The 22,455-nt window shown below is 38.5% G+C and overlaps 1 protein-coding gene across 9 annotated transcripts in view; it reads right to left on the bottom strand.

Moving 5' to 3' along the window:
* Reps2 (RALBP1 associated Eps domain containing 2) overlaps window positions 1-22,455 on the bottom strand; it is a 225,910-nt gene that overhangs the window by 40,481 nt on the left and 162,974 nt on the right. For all 9 annotated transcript variants that reach the window (XM_059250895.1, XM_059250902.1, XM_059250904.1 and 6 more), the window contains one exon: window positions 10,311-10,372. In XM_059250895.1, the coding sequence (XP_059106878.1) occupies window positions 10,311-10,372 (62 nt within the window). The remainder of the gene's footprint in view (window positions 1-10,310; window positions 10,373-22,455) is intronic.

Here is a 22,455-nt window from a genome sequence, read left to right as displayed (position 1 = left end):
CTCCTGTACCTGCAGTCTCTGGGGACCAGATGCCCTCTTCTGGCCTCTAAAGGCTACTGAACTCACTTGCGCATAGCCCCATGCAGGTACTTATACACATAATTTAAAAATAAAAATAAATCTTTTAAAAATTCTAGGCTGTACGAAATTATTCAGAGAAATTAAATTAAAAGATAACTACTTCATCTGGGACCAGCATAATAGGTGTGCTGAAAGACATAGAACAATATAGTCAAGTGGTATTCAGGAAGAAATAAATAGAAGAGCAAAACCCATGCAGATATGGCTCAGAGTGTTCTAAAATTAAACACATGATTTTCCAGATGGAAAATGTACACTGTCACCTGACATAAATAAATTTAAATCTTTGACTATTCCCATAACAGTGACATTGAAACAGAACATCAAAATTACAGTTTTACAAGCTACCTCAGAGAAAAGGCAAAGTCACTCCAAGGGAACCAAAAATAGATTGGCAGTGGACTCTATAGCAGTAGCCCAATAAACGGTAGATAAGGAGGAGGTGATGCATTCTAAACGCTGAGGGGGATAACCTACAGGCTAGAATCGCAAGCACAGCAAAACTAGCACTTAGGAGTGCAGGCACTGAGTTTACCTACCTAGGGACGTGGATGAGAACAACTGTATGATCTGTTTCCAAAAACTGCTTATTTGAACCCAACAACTGCTAGAATTACTGTAACTAAGTGATTACACAATGTCTCCTTTTCTCAGAGCATGCTCTCTAAAAGTAGCTTCCAACTGTCATTTTATTCTGGCAAAGCTCTAAATGACTTTTTAAAATTCTAGATATCATATCAGAGGGCTTTTTTCCCCTCTTCTCTTCAATCTCTGATTATAAAAAAAGGCATTTTTCTTAAAAGTGCATTTCTGTCACCACAACAGCTACTTAGGCTTCTACCAATTCCTCCATGCTGTGCCTCCAAATGCTTAACAGAGAACAGAAGAGCTGTTTCTGTCCAGGGCTATAGGTGTACAGAGCAGGTGAAAGCAAGGCAAACTGGCTTAAGCCATTTTCCTCAACTGTGCTATGACTTTTCATCTACATTTCTTTTTTTTTTTTTTTTTTTTTTTGCAGTCTGGGAGCACTTTAACTTGTTAGTTTTTTTTTTTTCATTTAGTGACTTTATTCTTCCGTTTAGCAACTGAATCACTGATGAACAGTCCTCTTGCCAAGAAAATGTTAGGCCCACAGTGATTTCACAGACGTATTCAGGAATCAGACATCATGAATACAGTGCTGAACACTTCAAAGAAATGAACCACAGGGATGGTTGTACAACTTGGTGTTAAGTGTCTGGTATAACCAAATCCACACCCAGACAAGTTTGGTAGAACAAAGGGAAACTATGCTTGAATCTCATTCATACACATAAAATATTTCTACATACAGCCCTGGTAGTGAGAACAAAAAGAAGTTTGTAAAATTATGGTACATTTTTAAGAGAGACTTCTTCCAGGAGTCTAAATGTGTATTAACATTACAGAACTCACTAATAGAATTTATTATATTAATATAGGTGAGGAAAAGTAGCCCCCTTATCTTATTCATTTATTTATTTATTTATTTATTTATTTATTTATTTATTTATTTATTTTTAATGCCGAATGCTGTTTATTGAAGGAGGGAAGAGGTCTTAATCATCTACATTTCTTAATGCAACACAGACTCAAAGGCTTCACACTAGGATCCAACCCCATTCAATCCTCTCATTTTGCAGAAGAAATAGGTCCAAGGACATAATTTGCAAGTCCATCCAAGGTCACAGAGTTACATAGCAGGAGAGCTAAGAATAGCCCACAGATGGATGAACCCCCTCACGTTAGCCCATTTGACAGTGTTGTATAGCATCCGCCTACATAAAGATAAGTCCCTCGTTTATATCTTCTTTCCCTAATTACTTAAATGCTCATTAACATACTGCTAGCCTACACTGTAGCACAAAACAGTCACACTTGGAAAGAAAATGAAAAGCGGCATCCTAGGTGACAAATTTTGTAAATTCACTTCAGAATAATTTAAGTATCTCATAAATAAGAGATATCTCTTTTTAAATTTTGTCAAAGTTTCATATGTAACATTCTCCCTTCTTGTCCTTCTAACCCCTCCTATTCTCCCTAATTGTCAAATTCATGGCCTCTTATTCTTTATTATTACATATGTGTGCGTGCACACACACACACACACACATAGAAACTTATAAATACAATTTGCTGAGTCCCTTTATGTTGGAGTCCAGCTCCAGCCTGTCGAAGGGTTCTTGCAGGGAGGAGAGAGGAATGAGGAAATGATAGATTGACGGTAAGAAAGTCAGAGACACAGGATAGCTTCAGGAGGGCCCTGGGTCAATACCCAGTCACCTCAAGGTTTATTCCAAAGGACTTTTTATATACTATCAAGGGGTGAGACAAAAGACCTCCCCCTTGTAAGATCAAAGTACATCACATAGCCAAGTGTAGACCGGTCAAAACACCTGATAACTACGCCCATGGCCAAACCATCCCACTATGCAGCCCTGCTGAGTAAAGTAAGCTCAGATTCTCTGACCCTGAGTAATTTGGGCCCCCATACCTTTAAAGTGCTCATATATACATGTGTTTAGGGATGACCACTTGGGACTGGATAACCTATCAGGGGGCTCATCTCTGGAGAAGACTGAATCAATCAATCTCAATCTCTCAATCTCTCTCTCTCTCTCTCTCTCTCTCTCTCTCTCTCTCTCTCTCTCTCTCTCTCTCTCTCTCTCTCTCTCAGAAGCCATTAATTGCCTATACCTGTAGTACATCTAGGGATAGGGACATATGAGATTTCCTCCACCCACAATGGCATGTCAACTGGTGCTGTCATTCCTCAGGTCTTGTTTAGGCAAATATACTGCTGAGATTTCAAGGGTGCAGCTTCCCTCTCATCGATAGAAAACACTACCATGTAGCAGATATCCTGGCCCTCTGGCTCTTACAATGGTCCTTCTCCTACTTCCTCAATGTTCCCCCAGTCTTAAGTGTGGAAGTTTTACTGTAGGTGTACCAATTAGGATTGGATATCACACAGTCATTCTCTGTATTTAACTAGCTGTGGCTTTCCATAATGGTCTCCATCTGACATTTAAAAAAAAAAAAAACCTACTTTGATGAGAGGTGAGAACTATACTTATCCGTGGCTAAAAGGGTAAGTATTTAGAATGCAGTTAGAAATTACACTGGTTTAGGAATGTGGCAGTAGTAAGTTCTCTAGGTTCCATAGCCTCACCAACCACAACCAGATAGTAGGGTAGGTTTAAAATATCAGGCATGAACTCCCTTTTACTGAGAAGGCCTTAAGTCCAATTGGACAGCTGTTGGTTACCTCCAGTAAATGCCACTATTGCATCTTTCAGGATATTTTGTCATTCTGGTCATTGTTGTGGTCTATAGGCATTACAGATAGGTAGGACTACTGATCTGTTTTCCTCCTTGGCAGTTTCTAGTACTATGAAAGCTATTCCTTAGGGAGGAGGCTTCCAGGTCAGATCCAGATAAATTTCTCTAAGTTCTATGTCCAAAGTAAATGGTGTCTTCAGTAATAGTGTTTTACCTTCAATTTCTGGGAGGCAACCAAGGATAATAGCAATAGCCTATATTGCTTTGAAAGTCTATAAAATATTATACTTCATTTAATAACCCAGAATGAAAGCCAAACACTGTACATTCCCTCTTCTTTGTGGATCCTAGCTCCATATCTTTAGATGTGAGTATATAAGCTAGAGTAACTGCAAATACAAGGAAAGTAAAAGGGGGCAATGGGGATGGGGGAGAAGCTCTACAGAGGGAACAGTGGGATACTAGTTCTAAGAAGGGAGAAATGAGGAAAAAAAGGTAAGGGAGGGGCCTTAACTGGGTGGGGATGATGGAATACAATATATAAGGAAAGGAAGGGAGGAGAGATAAAATAAAATAAGGATACTTTTAAAAGCCTTAGGGAATCATATTATTTCATATTTATTTAAAAATATCTATTTTAGGCCGGGCAGTAGTGGCACACATCTTTAATCCCAGCACTCGGGAGGCAGAGGCAGACAGATCTCTGTGAGTTCAAGGCCAGCCTGATCTACAGAGCAAGTTCCAGGACAACCAGGGCTATATACAAAGAGATCCTGTCTCGAAAAAAAAATACCCATTTTATTTGTAAATATATGTATACACACATTGTGTGTGTGTGTGTGTGTGTGTGTGTGTGTGTGTGTGTGTTTTAGATGAAGTTACACCACTTGGGATGACAATGCTCTCCCAAGAAGCCATAAACCATCTAACAAAAAACCCCAGTGACAGGCATGAAAAGCATCCTTTCAAACTGTTGAATAAAAAACACCTCTTGATGCACATTAAATTTATATGTTGAGAACTAAAAATTAAAAAGTGGAATGTACTTTTGAAAGCACTAAATATGTCAGTTTGAGTAGTGCTGCAAGGAAGGAGTAGGCGGTGCTGTCTTGCTGTGTAGCCTTTTCTCTCTTGTTCCAGCTTCAGCAGAATTTGAATGGCTGCTGGTGAGGCTGAGAAGGACTCTGAAAAACCCAAGGCAAAGGCGATTCCTGCTTTCAACCTGCCAGCCTGAAGTTGTCTGTGGGTGGTATTCAAGGACATCTGAAATCTCTGACAAGCACCCATGCCTGTGTGGGTGCAACTGCTGCAGTACACAGAGCAGCCATCCTGGACTAACTCTCCACAGAGGGGATCACACCGGCAGGAAATATCCCCAAAGGTAACGTGTATTACCATGCATCACTTACAACTTGCTATTTGCAGAGATGAACAATTAGGACGCTCATCACGATTACAATTGCTGCTGGTGTGTCACCCCACATATCCACCAATCTCTGACTAGGAAGAAAAGGCAACAGAAGATAGGCTAAGGATACCTGGATTCCTTATATTATCTCAGGACGCCATTCATTACAGCCATCCAGTGCTGGTGATTCCAGCATACTGTATCAATATAAAACATAGCTTTGTCTTTGGTAATTGTAGCTAAACAGGCTGAATGTTTACTTAGCTTTCTAACCAATCAAACATCTGCATTCAAATCTTAATCATACTTAATGGTTACTGTACCTTCAAAGAAGCTACTCATTCTGAAGTAGCAGGTTTGGATTGAGCTAACTGGTTTTTAAAAACTGGATTTTTATGGGTGGGTTGAAGAGACGGCTCAGTGGTTAAGAGTATGTATACTATTCTTGCAGAGGACCCAGGGTCAGGCCCCAGCACACACATTGCAATTCACAACCTTCTGTAACTTCAGCTCTAGAGGATCCCACACCCTGTTCTCACCTCTGTTGGCACCTGCACTCACATGCACAAACCCGTATATAGATAGATACACATAATAATAAAGATTTAAACTTGATTTTCTCTGTGATACACAAGTTACAATAACATACATGCATACACACACAGACATATATATATGTGTGTGTGTTTGACATATATATATATATATATATATATACTGAAAAAAGAAATACAGAAAGCTCATATGTCAAACAGACACAGGCAGTATGAGTCAGTCTTCTGTGCACTGCACAAAGTTAAATATGTTACATATCTAAATATGTTATAGCAAAAGGTCTCAAAATTTTGTTTCACTATTTTTTAATTTATAAAGAAAAAATTCATGAAAATTTAAAATTAGCAACATTCTGTACTCCCCATGTTAAAAAAACTTTTCTTGTTATTTCATCATCACAGATATTTGAAAGTTACCAGTGAGATAATACCTCGTTTTTGTTTTTTAATGTTGGTGGGATGTTACCAAGGGCTTGGACAGATTAAACAAGTGCTCTACCACTGAACTATAACCCCAGCCCCATATTATTCCCTTTGATTCTGGCATTGCTAAAGATGGGTTCACTTAACCAAATTACAACAGCAGGCTCTCCCCTACTGTGTCCAGAGAGAACTCTCTTCTTGGGGACTACTAATTTCACACAGCTCTATAAGCACTGGGACTGCTCCTCACTGCCCCCTCCATAATACTCACTCCAACTCTCTTCACTGATGCCTAACTTCCTGAATTATGGTTCCTTGAGTGTCCCAGGACCTCCTGCACAGCTGTTTCTTTGCATCAGGCTTTTCCTCTACAGTAAAACTCTGTATCCTTCAGCCATCTTAAAAAGAAAGGTTCTTTTGTTTCTTTAAAAGTCTCTTCACTAGCCGGGTGGTGGTGGCGCACGCCTTTAATCCCAGCACTCTGGAGGCAGAGGCAGGCGGATCTTTGTGAGTTCAAGGCCAGCCTGGTCTACAGAGTGAGTTCCAGGAAAGGTGCAAAGCTACACAGAGAGACCCTGTGGGAGAAGCTCTACAGAGGGAACAGATACTAGTTCTAAGAAGGGAAAAATGAGGAAAAAAGGTAAGGGAGGGGCCTTAAGTGGGTGGGGATGATGGAATACAATACATAAGGAAAGGAAGGGAGGAGAGATAAAATAAAATAAGGATATTTTTAAAAGCTTCTCGAAAAACCAAAAAACCAAAAACAAAACAAAACAAAACAAAAAAGGTCTCTTCACTAGTCACCCGGCTCACTGCATGAGTCTTCTTAGTCTGGAGGCGAAAGGTATTAAGATGGAGGTTCTTCCCTCCTACCTTCGCTTCCAGTGCTATTTTAGTAATCAAAACCCTGCCATGGGGAGCACTTGCTGTGGGAAGCAGCGAATGAGGATTATAAATAGGAAGATCCTGGGCACATTCATAGAGGAAGCCCCAATTCATCAACTATAATACTGATAGAAAACTTGAAAGATAATATTTTGACACACATACCAACTTTTTCTTTATTAAACACAGTCATGTAAAAGCCATGAATCTATCACAACTTCCATAATAAATTTGGCATAAAAATCAATACTATTAAAGGGACTTAGCTATTCAAGTATCAGACAATCCCTAAGGTTAAAAAGAAAAAATGATAATCCCTTAGCAGAGTACTGACCTATAGGGGAAATGCAGACTCTGTGGATGGAGTTTCCCTTAGTTTATATGTGAACTTACAAATTTCACTCTTAACACTGATCTATATGAAGTGGTTTACTCTAATTGCCTTTTGGTTGCCTATGCTATGAATAAGTCATTTAAATAGAAAAAAATCACCTCCTCTGGACTGAGTCATACCCTGGTTTCTGACAAATGAGGAACCAAAGCACCTGACTCTTTCTTCACTTAGTACTCCCAAATCTTACCTATACTGGGGAAAGAGAAGATGTGCTTCTTTGAATTTACTCCCTTTCCTGACTTTGGAGCCCCATATGCATAACCTAATCCAGATGTTCATATCACCGTGGTACTTGATGTAAGAGGAGCTAGATAAATTGTACTTTATGCTGAAAACTGTGCCTCATCTCTCTCAAATGACAAAAGTACACTCAGTTTTTTGCTTTATTTTGAGTTGACTTTTGTTTTGCAGTGCTGAGGATAGACTCTAAGATCTTTATACATGCTGACCAAGTGCTCCACCACTGAGCTACATCCTCAGCCCTAGACATACTTCTGTTGTTGGTAGAACATACTGAGAACATGGAAGCATGTCACTATTGACTGGTTACATGCTTTTAAAGATAGTAGTCCTTTGTAGAAAATAAAACATTTTCTTATTTACTACAATCTGTCTTACTCATTTATATTACATAACATGAAATTTTTAAATCCAAAAAAAATCTAGAAAATTTTTAAGTCTCTTTTATCGCTACTAACAAATAGAATCATTTTAATTGTACTTCATTGGTTTCTCTTCTAGGTGCCCGGTGGTGCTACTGAAATCTAAACCTCATAAAAGTCTCTATGGATATATTTCCATAGTTACAGGTATATTTCCAAGGTCAGGTTGATGGTCCACATACAGCAAAGAAAAATTCAAAACCATTTAACAGAGCAAAAGAAGAATTCAGAAATGTTTAAGTTCTCTATAATAAAGTCTGCCATGAGACGATAAAAATGATCTCACGAGACAGTGAACAAGAAGGAGCAAAGGAGTGAAGCAGGAAATGAAACAGACTGAAAACCTGGACAATCTGAAGTCCAAGGCACTGCCTATGCAATCAGCTTTTACTTTCAACTCTTCAAGAGAGGCTATTACTGTAACACATCGAATGTAGCTTTAATCACATAACGCAGAAATGAGGGAGCAGATGAGAGCAATTTGGTAACATTCAAAGCAGGACTTTAAGGTGGGTGTTCTAGTATTTCCTAACCACTAAGCCCTTGGAACAGTAATAAGTGTTTTAGAAATAAAAAGATGGTTGCACAAGCTAGGAAACTGTCAGCTTCAACAAAACTGACCCTTATTTTCTGTTTTGCCACAGGACTTCAAAGCCTTCAGTGGGTCTGTGTGCACTGTCAATCTCCTAGGGGGGGTTAGGCAAAGTGGTTTGCAAATTCGTCTTACCACAGAGCCCTATTAATATATACCAGATTGTTTCATCCCAAGTAGTTTTGGAAACACTCTGATGTCACATGCAGGTGGCTATTTAGCTGTTCCTAGTTTGGCGTGGCACAAAACTAAACACAACCACATGTTTATTATATGTTAAATAGATGTCTCCCATTTACAGTGAGCAAAGGAGAGCAAGAGGAGGGAAGAAGCCTGGGGATTTTCTGTCTACATTCCTCACACACCTGCTCCTGTAGTCTGAAATCTGGAAGCTGGGGCTGAATGCTGGGAAATCTGGTAGACAAGGAAGTAGACTTATTCATTAATGCTGACTTGAGAATCCCCAGTCTCCCTGTCAAATCCTCCATCATTAAGTCCCAAACAGGCAAGATGCTCCAGGCAACCAGCTCAGATAAGGACAGCTGGTAGTAGCAGTGCTTTCCAGATGAGCATCCCAGAATGCCTGCTAATGTTATTGTGACCGAGTCCGGGTCTGCTGTTGGTGCAAAGTGGGAGTCTCAACTTCTCCAGGCCTTCCGCAGGAGGGTGTGCAGAAAGTCTCAGTTACAGTCGAGCACAATAGATCTACTGTCTGTCTTGATGTAGATATACGTAGACTCCCAGTATTGAGAGAATGGGAGTAAAGACTTCAGTTTGGGAGGGGCTCTACTATTTATTAGCAATGGCCCCTTGGTAACTTGCTTAAACCTGGAATGCTCCAATTTCCTTGCCAATAAAAAAGAAGAATATTAGTACCTATTTCATAAGGCTTTGGGGGAAGATAAAATTATACATTAAAAGTGATTAGTGCAGTGTCTGGTCTGATGCTGATAACCAATTAACACAACTAATAATTTTGAATGAGCACAAGTATAACAAAGGAAACACTTGGGGCAGAACTAAGGTTTGATGTTAGACAAACAGCAGGGACTCAATTACCACTTCTTAACAAATCAATTTCTCTTAAAGCTTTAAGAGTTCCCACTTGTTTATATGCAGATCAGGAAGAACTGTACTTCTCTATAACCCTTCAGACTGAAGCAAGAAGCCAATACCTCATGGTATTTACATCTCCTGATTGAGCGGCTGCTAAAGACCATGTAACTGTCTGAAGAAAGGACAAGCAAATGTTACAAATGGTTTCCAAGACTGCTCCTGAGACTTGCCACACAGAAAGGTATGCTATGATCCACACAGAGCAGCAAAATAAAAACTGCACTCTGTGTAGAGCAATTCCCGATATTTTCCACCAACAGCTTGAAGGGCTCGTTAAAGATGGAAGTTTCCTTGGTAGCAGTAATGAGTGATCTACAGCACTATGTACATGACTCCATGGATGTGCTGCCCATTTTCATTTTCAAATCTTGATGGGGAAGGCCATGGTAGCACAGGCAAAGGTGACAATTAGTTTACAGGTAAAACACACTCTCCCTCTCCAGCTGCTTCAGTTTACTAATCTGAGTGGAAAGAGCATCCTTAAGAAAGTACTATAGGCCCAAACCATAGCACTAACCCCATGCTAAGGGTCACTTTTCAGTATATGTGGAATTAACACAGCTCCTAAACTGCTGTTGAACATTTGATTACCCAGGCGGCGAGTACAATACAGAACAACCATGTAGCCTGACCCCAATTACAGACACACTCCTTCTACTTCTCTTTGTGTAGAAAAATCACATACAACCGTCAAGAACCGGAACTGAAAGTATGGCTGGTAGCATACTAAAGAAATCCCACATGAGGCTGTGAAAGCTACCAGAATTACGACAAATTAGTTGCTCTCTATTTTCTTAATCTAGAAATTATCTGGCGACTCCAATGTGGTGATTAATCCTTGCAAAGCAGCATAGTGGTAGGACAACAGTTTGCAGAAATCAAATATGTCACCTACCTGTGTTGGACAAGGTCTTGGAGGAAGTGCCGGTGGTGGGGGTAACAATCCTGAGTTAGTAGCTGAAAAGAAGAAAAATAGACTGTTAAGAACCACCTCCCCCTAAAAAGACAAAAAGATGTACTCAACTAATAACAGTGATGGCATTTAACATGTTTAAGTTTATTAAATCCCTTTAAAGCTTAATTTTTCTAAGTATATACTATTCATAATAGCAAAATTATGTTATAACAGATAGATGGATAAAGAAACTGTGTCATATATACACAATGTAGTCCTACTCGGTAATAAAGAAGAATGAAATTATGTCATGTGCTGGAAAACCATCATGTGAAGTGAAATAAGTCAGACGCAGAAAGACAGATACCATGTGATTTTTTTTTTTCTCCTTTATGGATCCTCGATTGTACATAGGTCCACAAAGTCATGGAAGTGGAAGGGAAGCTAAAGGAAGAGAGCAGACCCACCAGGAAGGGTAAAAGGGAAGGAGGGGACTAACAGGAGAGAAGAGGACGGTGAGCTTGGCCAAAGCACATGCTACACTTGGAAGAAAGAAATTAACATATGATGAATATACGCAATCAAAAAAAAAAGAGTGCGTGGTATTTCCAATGCTCTTTTCATCTTACCCAGAATTCAAGTATTTACATAACTGGGAGTGATTAAGACAGGATAAAACAGTAAGGAAAACATATTTTTTTAACAAAAGACTAGATTTAGCATGGAAAATGTGGTCAAGTCCTTATTCTGATGTTAATTACTCAGTTTTAAATAAACCAGGTTCAAATAAACGGGGCCAGAAAGAATCTTCTTTGGGTTTTCCAATTTCTCACTAGCTTTCAGCCATTACTGCTCATTAATTTAGTACATAGACTACAGAAAAGGAAGAGGGCTTGGATTCAGCAGCTTCACTTCCTGTGAAGAAGTGGGGTGCCCAGCAGTAGAAGAAACCGAAAACAATGGACTGACTTTACTTATTTCAAAGATTTCTCTTTCCTTTTCTCTCTCTGATTGGTACTATCAAGGATAACTAAATATGTTTCAAAATAATCTGACCACTTTTAAAGAATCTTTCGAAAGAAAATTGAAGTCTAACATTTTCTTTAATTTTACAAGATACAAAGAATATCTGAGGAAGCCAAGAACATCTAAATTCTAACTTAACAACGCAAATAAACAGCAGCTATGTAATTATAAATAAAATTCATGATCACACACCAGAAATAAGCTTAGAACCATACACTGACAAGTTAAACCACATTCTTTACAAAGTCTTCTGAAAACATAGTATCTATGTAACTGTACATAGTTTATTCAGAAGTCTGTGGTAACTGTGCTAAATTAGACAATATTCTGTGCTGTAAAAGCAAGTAGCCCCCACAAGGTCCAAGGACCATCATGGAAGAGAGGGGAGAAAAGACTGTAAGAACCAGGGGTTGGGGAGAACTGAAGCAAAAGGGTGTCTTCTATCCTTGACAGGGCTGCTGCACTCAGGAGTCACAGCAGCTGGGGTTGCCAAGGCCAAGCCAGTCACCATCCCAGCATGGAGGGAGAAGCAGCTTCGGAAGACCAGCTGACAGTAGATGGCTTCTGGAGGTCAGAGAGTCAGTTTCCATTACTATGGGGCCTTGGTAGGTCCACCATGCTCCAGTGGATGGCCCTAAAGCCAGAAGTATTGGGGAAACACAAATTAAACTCAGCAGGTTATCAAAGGGGGGTGCATGAAGTTGGGGGAGTGAGAATGTGGGTGAGAGATCAGAGAAGAGTGAGAATAAATATGATCAAAACACACTGAATGAAATTCTCATAGAATTAATAAAAGGACTAACTTTTTTTAAAAACAAATAATAGTAATATATCAAGAGCATGGATATTCTTGTAATTTCATACTAATTTGGCCTTTCTGGATCAGACAAGCATAAAGATGGAGCTTGGTGCTTTCCACAGATGTAACTCAGAATCACATCACAGAAATGTTTATTCTTGGCTAGTGCATGGATATAGTAAAACCAAGTGTGTCAACCTAGGATCTGCTTTTCATTACAGTTTTTAAAACACATCAGTGGCTCATAACTCCACAGGCTGAACAGGCATCAGTAATAGCATGTAGCAGAAGAGAATGTTCACAGCAGTAAGGATAACCCATCTCAGGGCCCCTAATGTACAGGTCCTCACAGGCTAGACCTTTAAATTACTACCAGTTACTTTTAAAACCAAACAGACAGACAAGCAAAATTTGTGCACCTTTCTAAAGAAAATGACAAACAACTGTACAAGAATAAACAGGGCAACTATCAAAAAAAAAAAAAAAGGACTGCTAAGAAATGATAAACCATTTAAATAAACTGACTCAACTTCCAGCCAAGATGGAGTAATGAAGACCACATGTCCTCAACCCAGCTGAAGAAATCAAACCTAGAAAAACATAAGAAACAACAATTCCCACGATACTGGGACAAAACATATAAGAAGAGGTTTTTTTTTCTCTTTGGTTTTTCGAGACAGAGTTTCTCTGTGTAGCTTTGGTGCCTGTCCTGGAACTCACACTGTAGACCAGGCTGGCCTCGAACTCACAGAGATCTGCCTGCCTCTGCTTCCCGAGTGCTGGGATTAAAGGCGTGTAAGAAGAGGTTTTGAAACACAAGAAACTGAGGCAACAAAGAGGGTGAGCTCTGAGAGACAGACAACAAGTAAAGGAGGGCCTATGACTGACCCCACTCACTCTCTTGAGAGCTGCTAGAGAAATAACGGAAACCCATATCCAGGTCCAATTACTATTTTCTAAAAATAATTATTCAATTTTATTGATTGGTTTCACTGGGAAAATGGCCCCAAATATGAAGAAATAATTTTAAGTTGTAAAACACTAAGATCATTTAAAATGGAATCCTAAAATGAACGTGGGTACACATCTATAATCCTAGCACTCAGGAGCTAAAGCAAGAAGTGTGCCACAAGTCTGAAGCCGGCCTGGGATACTGATAATGAAGCCTTGTCTCAGTCACACACACACACACACACACACACACACACACACACACACAGAGAGAGAGAGAGAGAGCGAGAGAGACAGAGACAGAGACAGAGACAGAGACAGAGACAGAGACAGAGAGAGACAGAGAGTGACACAGAGAGAGAGACAGAGACAGAGACACAGAGAGAGAGACAGAGAGAGAAAGCCCCACCTATCCATTACAGTTGTGCAGCAGGAGATTCCAGAGGCCCTGAGAGAACAGGAAGATGCCAGCACATCTGTGGGAATCTGACTTCCTCAGTACCATGGTCTCCCTAACTCTTGCCCTCATGACTATCTGATACCTTGAATGAAAATCAGTCTATAAGGAGATTCAAAAGGAGAGAGAGAGAGAGAGAGAGAGAGAGAGAGAGAGAGAGAGAGAGAGAGAGAGAGAGAGAGAGAGAGAGAGAGAAAGCGCCAGCCAGCCATAATGCAGTTTCTCACAACTAAACTTCAAGCAGCAAGACAGTAGCATGAGTTTGTGTACACTCTTCATTCTGAATCTTTTAAGAGAAGGTATTAGTTATATTTCTTAGTAAATACTAAGATTAAAAGAAACCAAATATACTATATCAAAAATATTAACAGATTTGTTTCCTCTTTTCAGTACCTGTACTGCTTTTTTCTAGTCATGCATACTTACGTAATACACATACTATAAAGCTGAATTTATTTTTAATGTTTATTTTTATTTTATGTGCATTGCTGTTTTTCCTACATATATGAATGCAGTGCCTATGGAAGCCAGAAGAGGGTGTCAATCCCCTGGGATTGGAGTTATAGACTGTTGTGAGCCACCATTTAAGTTTTGGGGATCGGTCCCAGGTCCTCGGACATAACAGCCAGTACTCTTAACAACTGAGCTATCTCTCCAACCCCAAGGCAGAATTTAAATGGTGATAATGGGAGCTGGGCAGTGCCGCCTCACACCTATGATCACAGCACTGGGAAGGCTAGTACAGTAGGATCTTAAGTTCAAGGGCAACCTAGCTTATACAGCAAAACCCTGTCTCAAAACCAAATAAATAATTTTTAAAATGGTGATAATGGGCATATCATTCTGTTTCCTTCAAAGAGAAATATCTATGGGTTCACTCAACAGTGTTTTCCATAGGTTTACTGTAAATAACCTTTAATAGATTATGAAAATTACCATCTATTCTTATTTTGATATTTTCCCATGATAATTTAATGGCGAATTTTAACTAGTACTACAGTTGCATCCACTCACATGATGGTATGATTTATTATAATATGATAATGTGCTAACTAGCATTATAAATGTTCTAACATGAAAGCAAGACCTAATTCAAATTGCTCAGATTTTTCTGTCTCCTAGGTAGCGTTGGCTACTATTTTGTTTAGGCTAGTTTGCAACCATATTCATCGGTGACAATGACAGTCATGATTTTCCTTTCTATATGACCCTTGGTTATGCTTAGAACAGGCTGTATAGAGTAAGATTTTTTTTCTCAAATATCAAGTTAAAACTTTCTAGTAGAAACACCTGGGAGATTTATAGTTAATGGTTCCATTGATTTGTTATAGGACTATTCAGGCTTTCTAATTTTTAAGTCATTTCTGGAAAATGGGTTTTCCTGGGTATTTTTTACAGTTTGCTTAAATTTTCATATTTATTGACATGGCAATTGATCATGTTATGATCACCTTAATCTCTGCACATGTAACTATCTTTTCCCACTCCTCATATTATCTGTATCACTGCCATAGTTTTCCTTCATTAATCTCTTCTGATATCAACTATTTACTATATTGCTTTTTTCAAAACACCAATTTTTAACTTTTACAATTGCAGTGGCTATTCCTGTATGTTAACTTGACTACATCTAGAATTAACTAAAATCCACAAAATGGAGGCATACCTGGGAGGGATTTTTGCTTAATTTGAGGTAGAAAATCCACTTCTGTTGTTGTTGTTGTTTGGGGTGGTTTTCTGTCTTGTTTTGTTTTTTTGGTTGTTTGTTTTGTTTTCTGAGACAGGGTTTCTTTGTATAACAGCCCTGGTTGTCCTGAAACTCGCTCTGTAAACTAGTCTACTCAGATAGACTAGTCTACTCAGAGAGCCTCTGCCTCCCAAGTGCTGGAATTAAAGGCGTTGGCCACCATCTCCAGCTGGAAGATCCACTTCTAATCCAATCTTTGAGGTAGGAAGACACACCTTTAATCCTGATATTTTGAGCTGGGAAGATACACCTTTAATTCAAATCTTGAGGTGGGAAGACACACTTTTAATCTGAGTCACACTGTCTGCTGGAAGCCTATATAAGGACATGGAAGAAGGAACCTTTTGCTCTTTGCCTGCTTGCTCTCGCCTTGCTAGAAAGTCCATTCCTTCACTGGCATTAGAGTCTACTTCTGGATTCCAGCATATACTGAAGACCAGCTGAAACATCCAGTCTCATAGACTGAGTAACTACTGGACTCTTGGACTTTCTGTTCGTAGGCGGCCATTGTTAAATTAGCTGGGCTACAGCCTATAAGTCATTCTGATAGATTCCCCCTTTCTATATATATAGAGAGAGATTCATTCTATAAGTTGTTACTCTAGAGAACCATAACTAATACGACAATCTTCTATATTGTATACTTCTTTTATATTTCATTAATCTTCTATTTACATGCTTTGGGCTTGTCTTGTTCTACCTTGAATCGATTGTTTAGATTATTGGTTTGTAGTTTTTCTCCTTTTATAATGTAAGATAAGATTATAAATTTTATTTTAACTACTTTATTAAAATCTCATAAGTATGTGATGTTATCATTAGTGTTTAAAAACTTAATGCCCATTCTGATTTCTTTTATGATGTTACCTTCTATCTTGACTGAGTCCTGAGTTTTCTTTATTGAATATCTATTAATAGCAAATTTGGTTACTGACATGCTATTTTTTTCATAACGTGTTGATGATAGAATTTCACTGTCTTTTGACTTCCATTATTATTGTTGAAAAGTCAACTGTCAATCAAATCATTAGACTTCATTAGTTATTAGTTTTCTCTCTGATTGTTTTGAAGAACTCTCTTTTTGATACTCTAAAATATCAAACTTCCCTGTATCTGCACATATAATATTAGATCTTGTTCCTTTCTTACCTGAGATTTTATGGAACTTCTGAACTATGTGGTATCCTAAATTAACTTTGGCCAGTCCTCAGTGTTTCTTTGAATATTGTCTTCCTACATTTTTTTCTTATTTCTTCAAGAGCTTTGTCTAACTGTGATGTTTGAGATAATTTTCTGAGATTTCTTGTCCAATTATGCAATTGTCTCTTCAGCTATACTTATTACTCTGTGACTCTAGTACCTGAATTATAGATACTAAGTAGTTTGTTTTGTTATATTCTTGGGTTTTTTATTTGTTTTGATAATATTTTGAGACACAATCCTATATAGTCCAAGCTGGAACACACTTTGTAGCACAAGCTAGTCTCAAGCATTCCATTTTTCATGCCTCAGTTTCCTAAGTGCTGGAATTCCATGCACGTGCCATGACACCTGACTGCTGCTTTTAACATACTAAATATACTTAATAATTCTGTTATCTGAATCCTTTGTATTTCCTACTATTTGTTGCTTCTTCTGGTTCTCAGTGTGTTTCATTTCCTAATGTGGCTGGCAACCTTTGGAACTTTGCCTGTGGTAATACGTGAGGTCTGGGTACAAAATGGGTCCCTCATCTCTCTTTGTTTCTGCCAGATACCTAAGGGTATTACCAACCTGAGGGAGAAGTGAGATTAATTCCTAGCTTCTGTTGTCTGACCCAAACATATACTAATATTTTTTAGTACAGATAGCAGTTTGAATATATGCAACTAATCTCACTCTCAACTCATTAATACAAAAGAGAAGGGAGTGATCTAAATGTCCTTTAAATTTGGAGCTGGGAAATTAGAAAAATGATGGGTAGGTTACTATATAAGTTTGAGAAGGCAGTTGAGCAAGCAAAAAATGTATATGCTCTAGATGTTAATAGCCTTTCAGACCTCTTCCCTTCTATTCCCTGTGAATGATATCCAAAGACTAAAAGAATGTTTTCCAAGGAATCTGATCAACCAAGAAAATAGATCAAAAGGTACTGACAGAAAGGGACCACTAACAATATAACCTTGCCAGATCCCTCTACCATTATGCCCACATTTGGCAAGTCCCATCCATTTGTTCATATATTCTAAGTCAACATATCTCTCATTCTTAAATATAACCAGGTGATTAAGTTTTACTAGGTATCTGCAGAAAATATTCTAACATAAGGTACTATGAGAGCCAAAGTTACATTTTTTAAGTTTTAATTACTATACCTATGAGATCCATGAAACAAAAATGCTTCTGATCTTCAAGTCCCTCACCCAAGGACAGATAGTTCCTGAAATGCTGAAGGCTATTGTTTATGGGAGATAACAAGCCACATGTTTTCACTCCCCTAAAACAAGTTTGTTTGACCCATCTGCACCAGATGTGCTTGATCACATGTGGGCGGGAGTTTCACAGGCTGGAAGTATGTCAGGATATATGCTTGTCCCTGATTGGACCTGATGGAAAATGCAATAAATTATGGGTTTCCTTCTTAAGCCACTAAAAACTGTGATTCTGGGCCATTTTCTCTGGAACCTGGGTATGGACCTGGCCAGAGCCCATCCACCTGGCCAGTATTTAATTAAAGCTTGCTTCAAATTTGGCTTTAAACTGTGGTAGTGGTCTTATTCTCAATCAGTGGAATTAACAGTCCAGAATAAATAATAATAGGAAAAATGATTTCAAAGAGACTAGACCTGTACTAAGAGAACACTTTAAATTATATGTTATTAGTATCCTAAGATTGATCATTAGCTTGTTCCAGGAATATTGAAATAATTACTATGTACTAGGCATTGCTTGGGGGAGGCAGGGGCTGGAGAACTTTATCCTTATAAAACTTCTAAAGATAGAGGGTGAGAGACGAAACCTTAAGCAGAGTGATCATGTAAAGTTGCAAGAAGAGGCACTGTTTATAAAGATGAGACAATTGGAAGCTATTGAAAAAAAGAACATTCAGACAATTAAAAAGCACTCAGAAATTAAAATATGATAGCAAAAAGTGAAAGCTCAATAGAAAGTTTCAGAGATAATCTCAGGAAATTTCCCAGAAAGTAGGGTAATATTCAGATAAAAGTTCCATAGAGACAGAAAATATGAAGAAAGGAATCAATTAGACGGTTTAATACAATTTTCCAGAAATGAACAGTATAAGCTTCTAAATTAAAAGGGCCCACTGAGCACCCAGGACAAGGGAAGAAAACAGAAGTATGGCAAGACACATCATCACAAAATACTGGAATTAGAAAACGTCCACATGTTTTTGGCAGGGAACAGGAAAAGAGGGCAGGCCACACACAAAGTAACAGATATCTAAAAGGTTTAGAGTTTTTGTGTACCTTTAGAGCCTAGAATTCATTGAAACAATTCTATTAGAATTCTAAAGAAAATTTAGATGATGGCTAGATACTTGCAGTTTGAATGTGAATGTCCATCCATAGGCTCCTGTGTTGGAACACTCTGTCTCAAACTGTCAAACTGATGGTGAAGTTTGGAGAAACTGAAGCCTTGCTACAGAAAGTAGGTCACTAGGGCAGGCCTTGAGATTTTACAACCCAGCCTCACTTCCTGAACTCTCTTTGCTTCCTGGTCCATCTCCATGTGATGATAAACTTCACCATGCCTTTCCCACCATAATATTGCCTGAGCCTTCTAAAAACCATGAGCTGAAATAAAACTGTCCTCGTCCATTAAACTGCTTTTGGAAATATTTTCAGTAAGAATATGCAAAAGTCTAGAACTGTGGACTAGAGACGCTCTTGGATTGTATAGTCAAGGCTTACTGAGCCATTCTGCCAGGGAATCATAAGACTGGAATTCCAGTAGACATACAGACTGTAAAGACTAGGTTCATGAGGCTTCAGAGGGAAAGAAGAGTTCTACTGGGACCTGAGCTAGAGGCCATTCATATCGCCTTATGGTAAAAAAAAAAAAATCTGGTTGCATTCTGGAAACTTGAGTTAGGCTGAATTAAACTATAATGGATTCATTTATTGGATGGAGAAAATTTCAAAAAAGTTAACATTCAGGCTGTGGCATGTTTACTGCATGTTACATGGATCCAGATTTATAGTGAGAGCGAAAATAAAGTGGAGCTTAAAGAAATGGAAAATGTGCAATTTGGTGAGGAAAGGAACATAAACCTCATTAAAGTCATGGAAAGAAATGTAAAGTTTGATGAGGGAAGGAACTTTAACTCAAGTAAAGCTGAGAACGGGGAGATTGAGAGGAAAGTGACTATAGTTATTCAAAAATTTAATATCATTAAAGAGAAACCTGGAGTTTGCAGTGAGATAACAGAAAAAGTACCTGGAGAGTAAGACCCCACCCATCAAAGGCTCCAATGGAAATAATGTAAACTCAGTTGACAACTTTCCCTTGAAAGGAGAATGCCTAAACAGATAGAGTCTTCAAAGTTCTCTGCAGAAAAACTGCCATCTAAGGACAGGTTTTCCCAGGTTCATCCAAAAAGAGTCATGGAGGCCACTGCAGCTATTATGTGTGGGAGCCAGACTGCAGACTTTGGCATTATCCACATGCTGCTGGTTTGTAGGCATGTGAATGTCAAGAGTTAGAGGGTCATGGAGGCTTGCACCAAGGTTCTGTACTGTGGCATTCCTAAGACAGCTGTGTGTGCAGCTGTGAAAGTAAAGCATACATTGTAATGGAGATCCCAGGGTACTGTAGAGATGCCAGATTAATAAAACATGCCAAACATCAATTCCAAGACACCAAGTGTACCCTATCCAACAGAGTTACTACCTGTGCTGTGGGCAACAGAACTAGAGAGGTAGGGCTATACAAACCCACTGGAGCACAAATAGTGCCCTAATGAGCCCAGGTTACCAAACATGGAGATGCAGGATTGTGTTTATGCTGCTACATTTAGATCTTCTTTGGTCTGATCTTTCCTTGATGTGTCTCATTCCTCCCTTGTGGAATGGGAATATTTACTATATGTCATTGTGTATTGGAAATATAGATAACGTTCTATTTTTATTTTACAGAGGCTCAAAGTTGAGGGACTGCTTTGCATCTCAGAAGAAATTTTGAACTTTGGAACAGTGCTGAAATTGCTAAGGTCATGGAGACTAAGTTGAACTGAATGCATTTTATATTATGAGATGACCATGAAACTGTGGGTATCAGGAGTGGAATATTGTAGTTTGAAAATGAAATGCTCCTCACAGGTTCATATGTTTGAACTCTTGGTCTCTGGGCGGTAGCATTGTTTTAAGATGCTGTGGAAACTCTAGGAGGTAATGTCTCACTAGAAGTTGGTCACTGGGGTGCACCTCAAGATTTTATAGCTTGCCCCTTACCCCTTGAACTCTGTTTCCTCATCTGGAAATGATGTGAGGTGTATCAACTATATGCTCTAGTGACCGTGAATTCCACTATGCCTTCCCCACCACCACCACCACAATGGACCATATCCTCTCAAACTGAGAGCCAAGACAAACCTCTCCTCCCTTACATAGTTTGTCGGGTATTTGGTTACAGTGATGAAACAAGTAACTCATGCACTACCCAAACTAGCAGCCTGAACACCAGTATAATTAAAAAGAGCTCTCTGTGTGTATCCCTTCCCGGGAAGCCACTTAAGGGTGTGTTCTGTCAAAACAAGAGAGGAAACAATGAAAGAGTAAAACAAAAGAAAACTAACATGGTTGAATAAAAGGGCAAAAGAAAACTAACATGGTTGAATAAAAAAAAAATCTAGCAATGACCATATGGAGAGATAGCATGATGAAAAAAATATATAACAGGCACTTAGGATCAGAGGTTTATATTTCTCTGAAAATGTAAAATTTATAGAATATGTGATATGTGAGAAGTTCATAAGAACTATAGAAACCTGATGGAGTCTGTGGTTGAATTAGGGGAAAGTGCATTGGAAAAAAACAAGTTTTATTATTCACTCTAAGATGCATTAAAACCTGTACAAGCACAAAAGGTAAATTTTCTATATGGTTTAATGGCCATAATATAAATACTAAATATGTATTCTAATACAAATTAGAATATAGCTATACTGAAGACTTAGAAAAGACAGGTGATGATAACAAATACTGAAAGGTCAAGAACAGATTCTATTACTTAGAAATGTGTAGGAAGAAATAGCAATACAATCAACATTAACAATCTTACAGTAGAATGTATTCCCTTAAGTTTGGAGAGGCATTTCAGTAGCCTAGGAAGAATTACATAGACTTTTTTCTATTCCTTAGTTTAGCATGGAACTTCTAGGCCATTCCCTCTACTGTGTCAAGATGTAAGCTATGGTTATCTTACAAGCTTCCTCCTTCTCTTCCAAAAGTCATTTCCACTACCATCAATCAAAAGAAGGGAAATTAAGAATATGCATTCATTTTTCTTTGTTCCAGATTTGGGATCTAAATGAGAAACCACAAGACTTGTCTACTAGCACATATGCTTTTTGCAAGGAAACAGAAAGTCAGGAATATATGAGTATGCCCAGATCTCTCGTCGGTCCTCCCCCACCACACATAAATGACACAGGTCTTTGGTTGCTGTGGAAAAAAAACTTTTCCTTATGTTTATGGTTCTCTGTTCATTTCATTTCATGATGTGAGGTATTTATCAAGTCTCGTTCTATCAATTTTATATCTAATCCATCTGCCTCCCACAGCACCTAAGCACATTGCCATAGTTTAGCAAGCTCTCACATAATGTTTTAATAACTAGAATTGAACTTAGTGAAGAGCCTTCTCTTATATTTGTAATCTGGTTTTGACTTAAAATTAAATTCAAGCATTTTATCCTATATATTTCAATCAGTCAAAACAACACATACGCCTTCACAAAAAGTGCAATTTTAAAAATACGTCTACTGAATAACCTTTTGCACATTTGCCAATGATTACAATTTACCTGCTAATAGTAATGGTGCCATCCCTAGAATGGAAAAGGAGATAAGAAGAGAAGGGGAAAATGCTTTTCTATGTACAAGTTACCATCTTCTCGAAGCAATTGCAGGTTGCTTCCAGTTAAGGTGAAACATCAACTATCAGCA

This window comes from Peromyscus eremicus, chromosome X, assembly GCF_949786415.1.
Source record: "Peromyscus eremicus chromosome X, PerEre_H2_v1, whole genome shotgun sequence".
NCBI classification, from domain to species: Eukaryota; Metazoa; Chordata; class Mammalia; order Rodentia; family Cricetidae; genus Peromyscus; species Peromyscus eremicus.
This window is presented reverse-complemented; position numbering and strand designations above follow the sequence as displayed.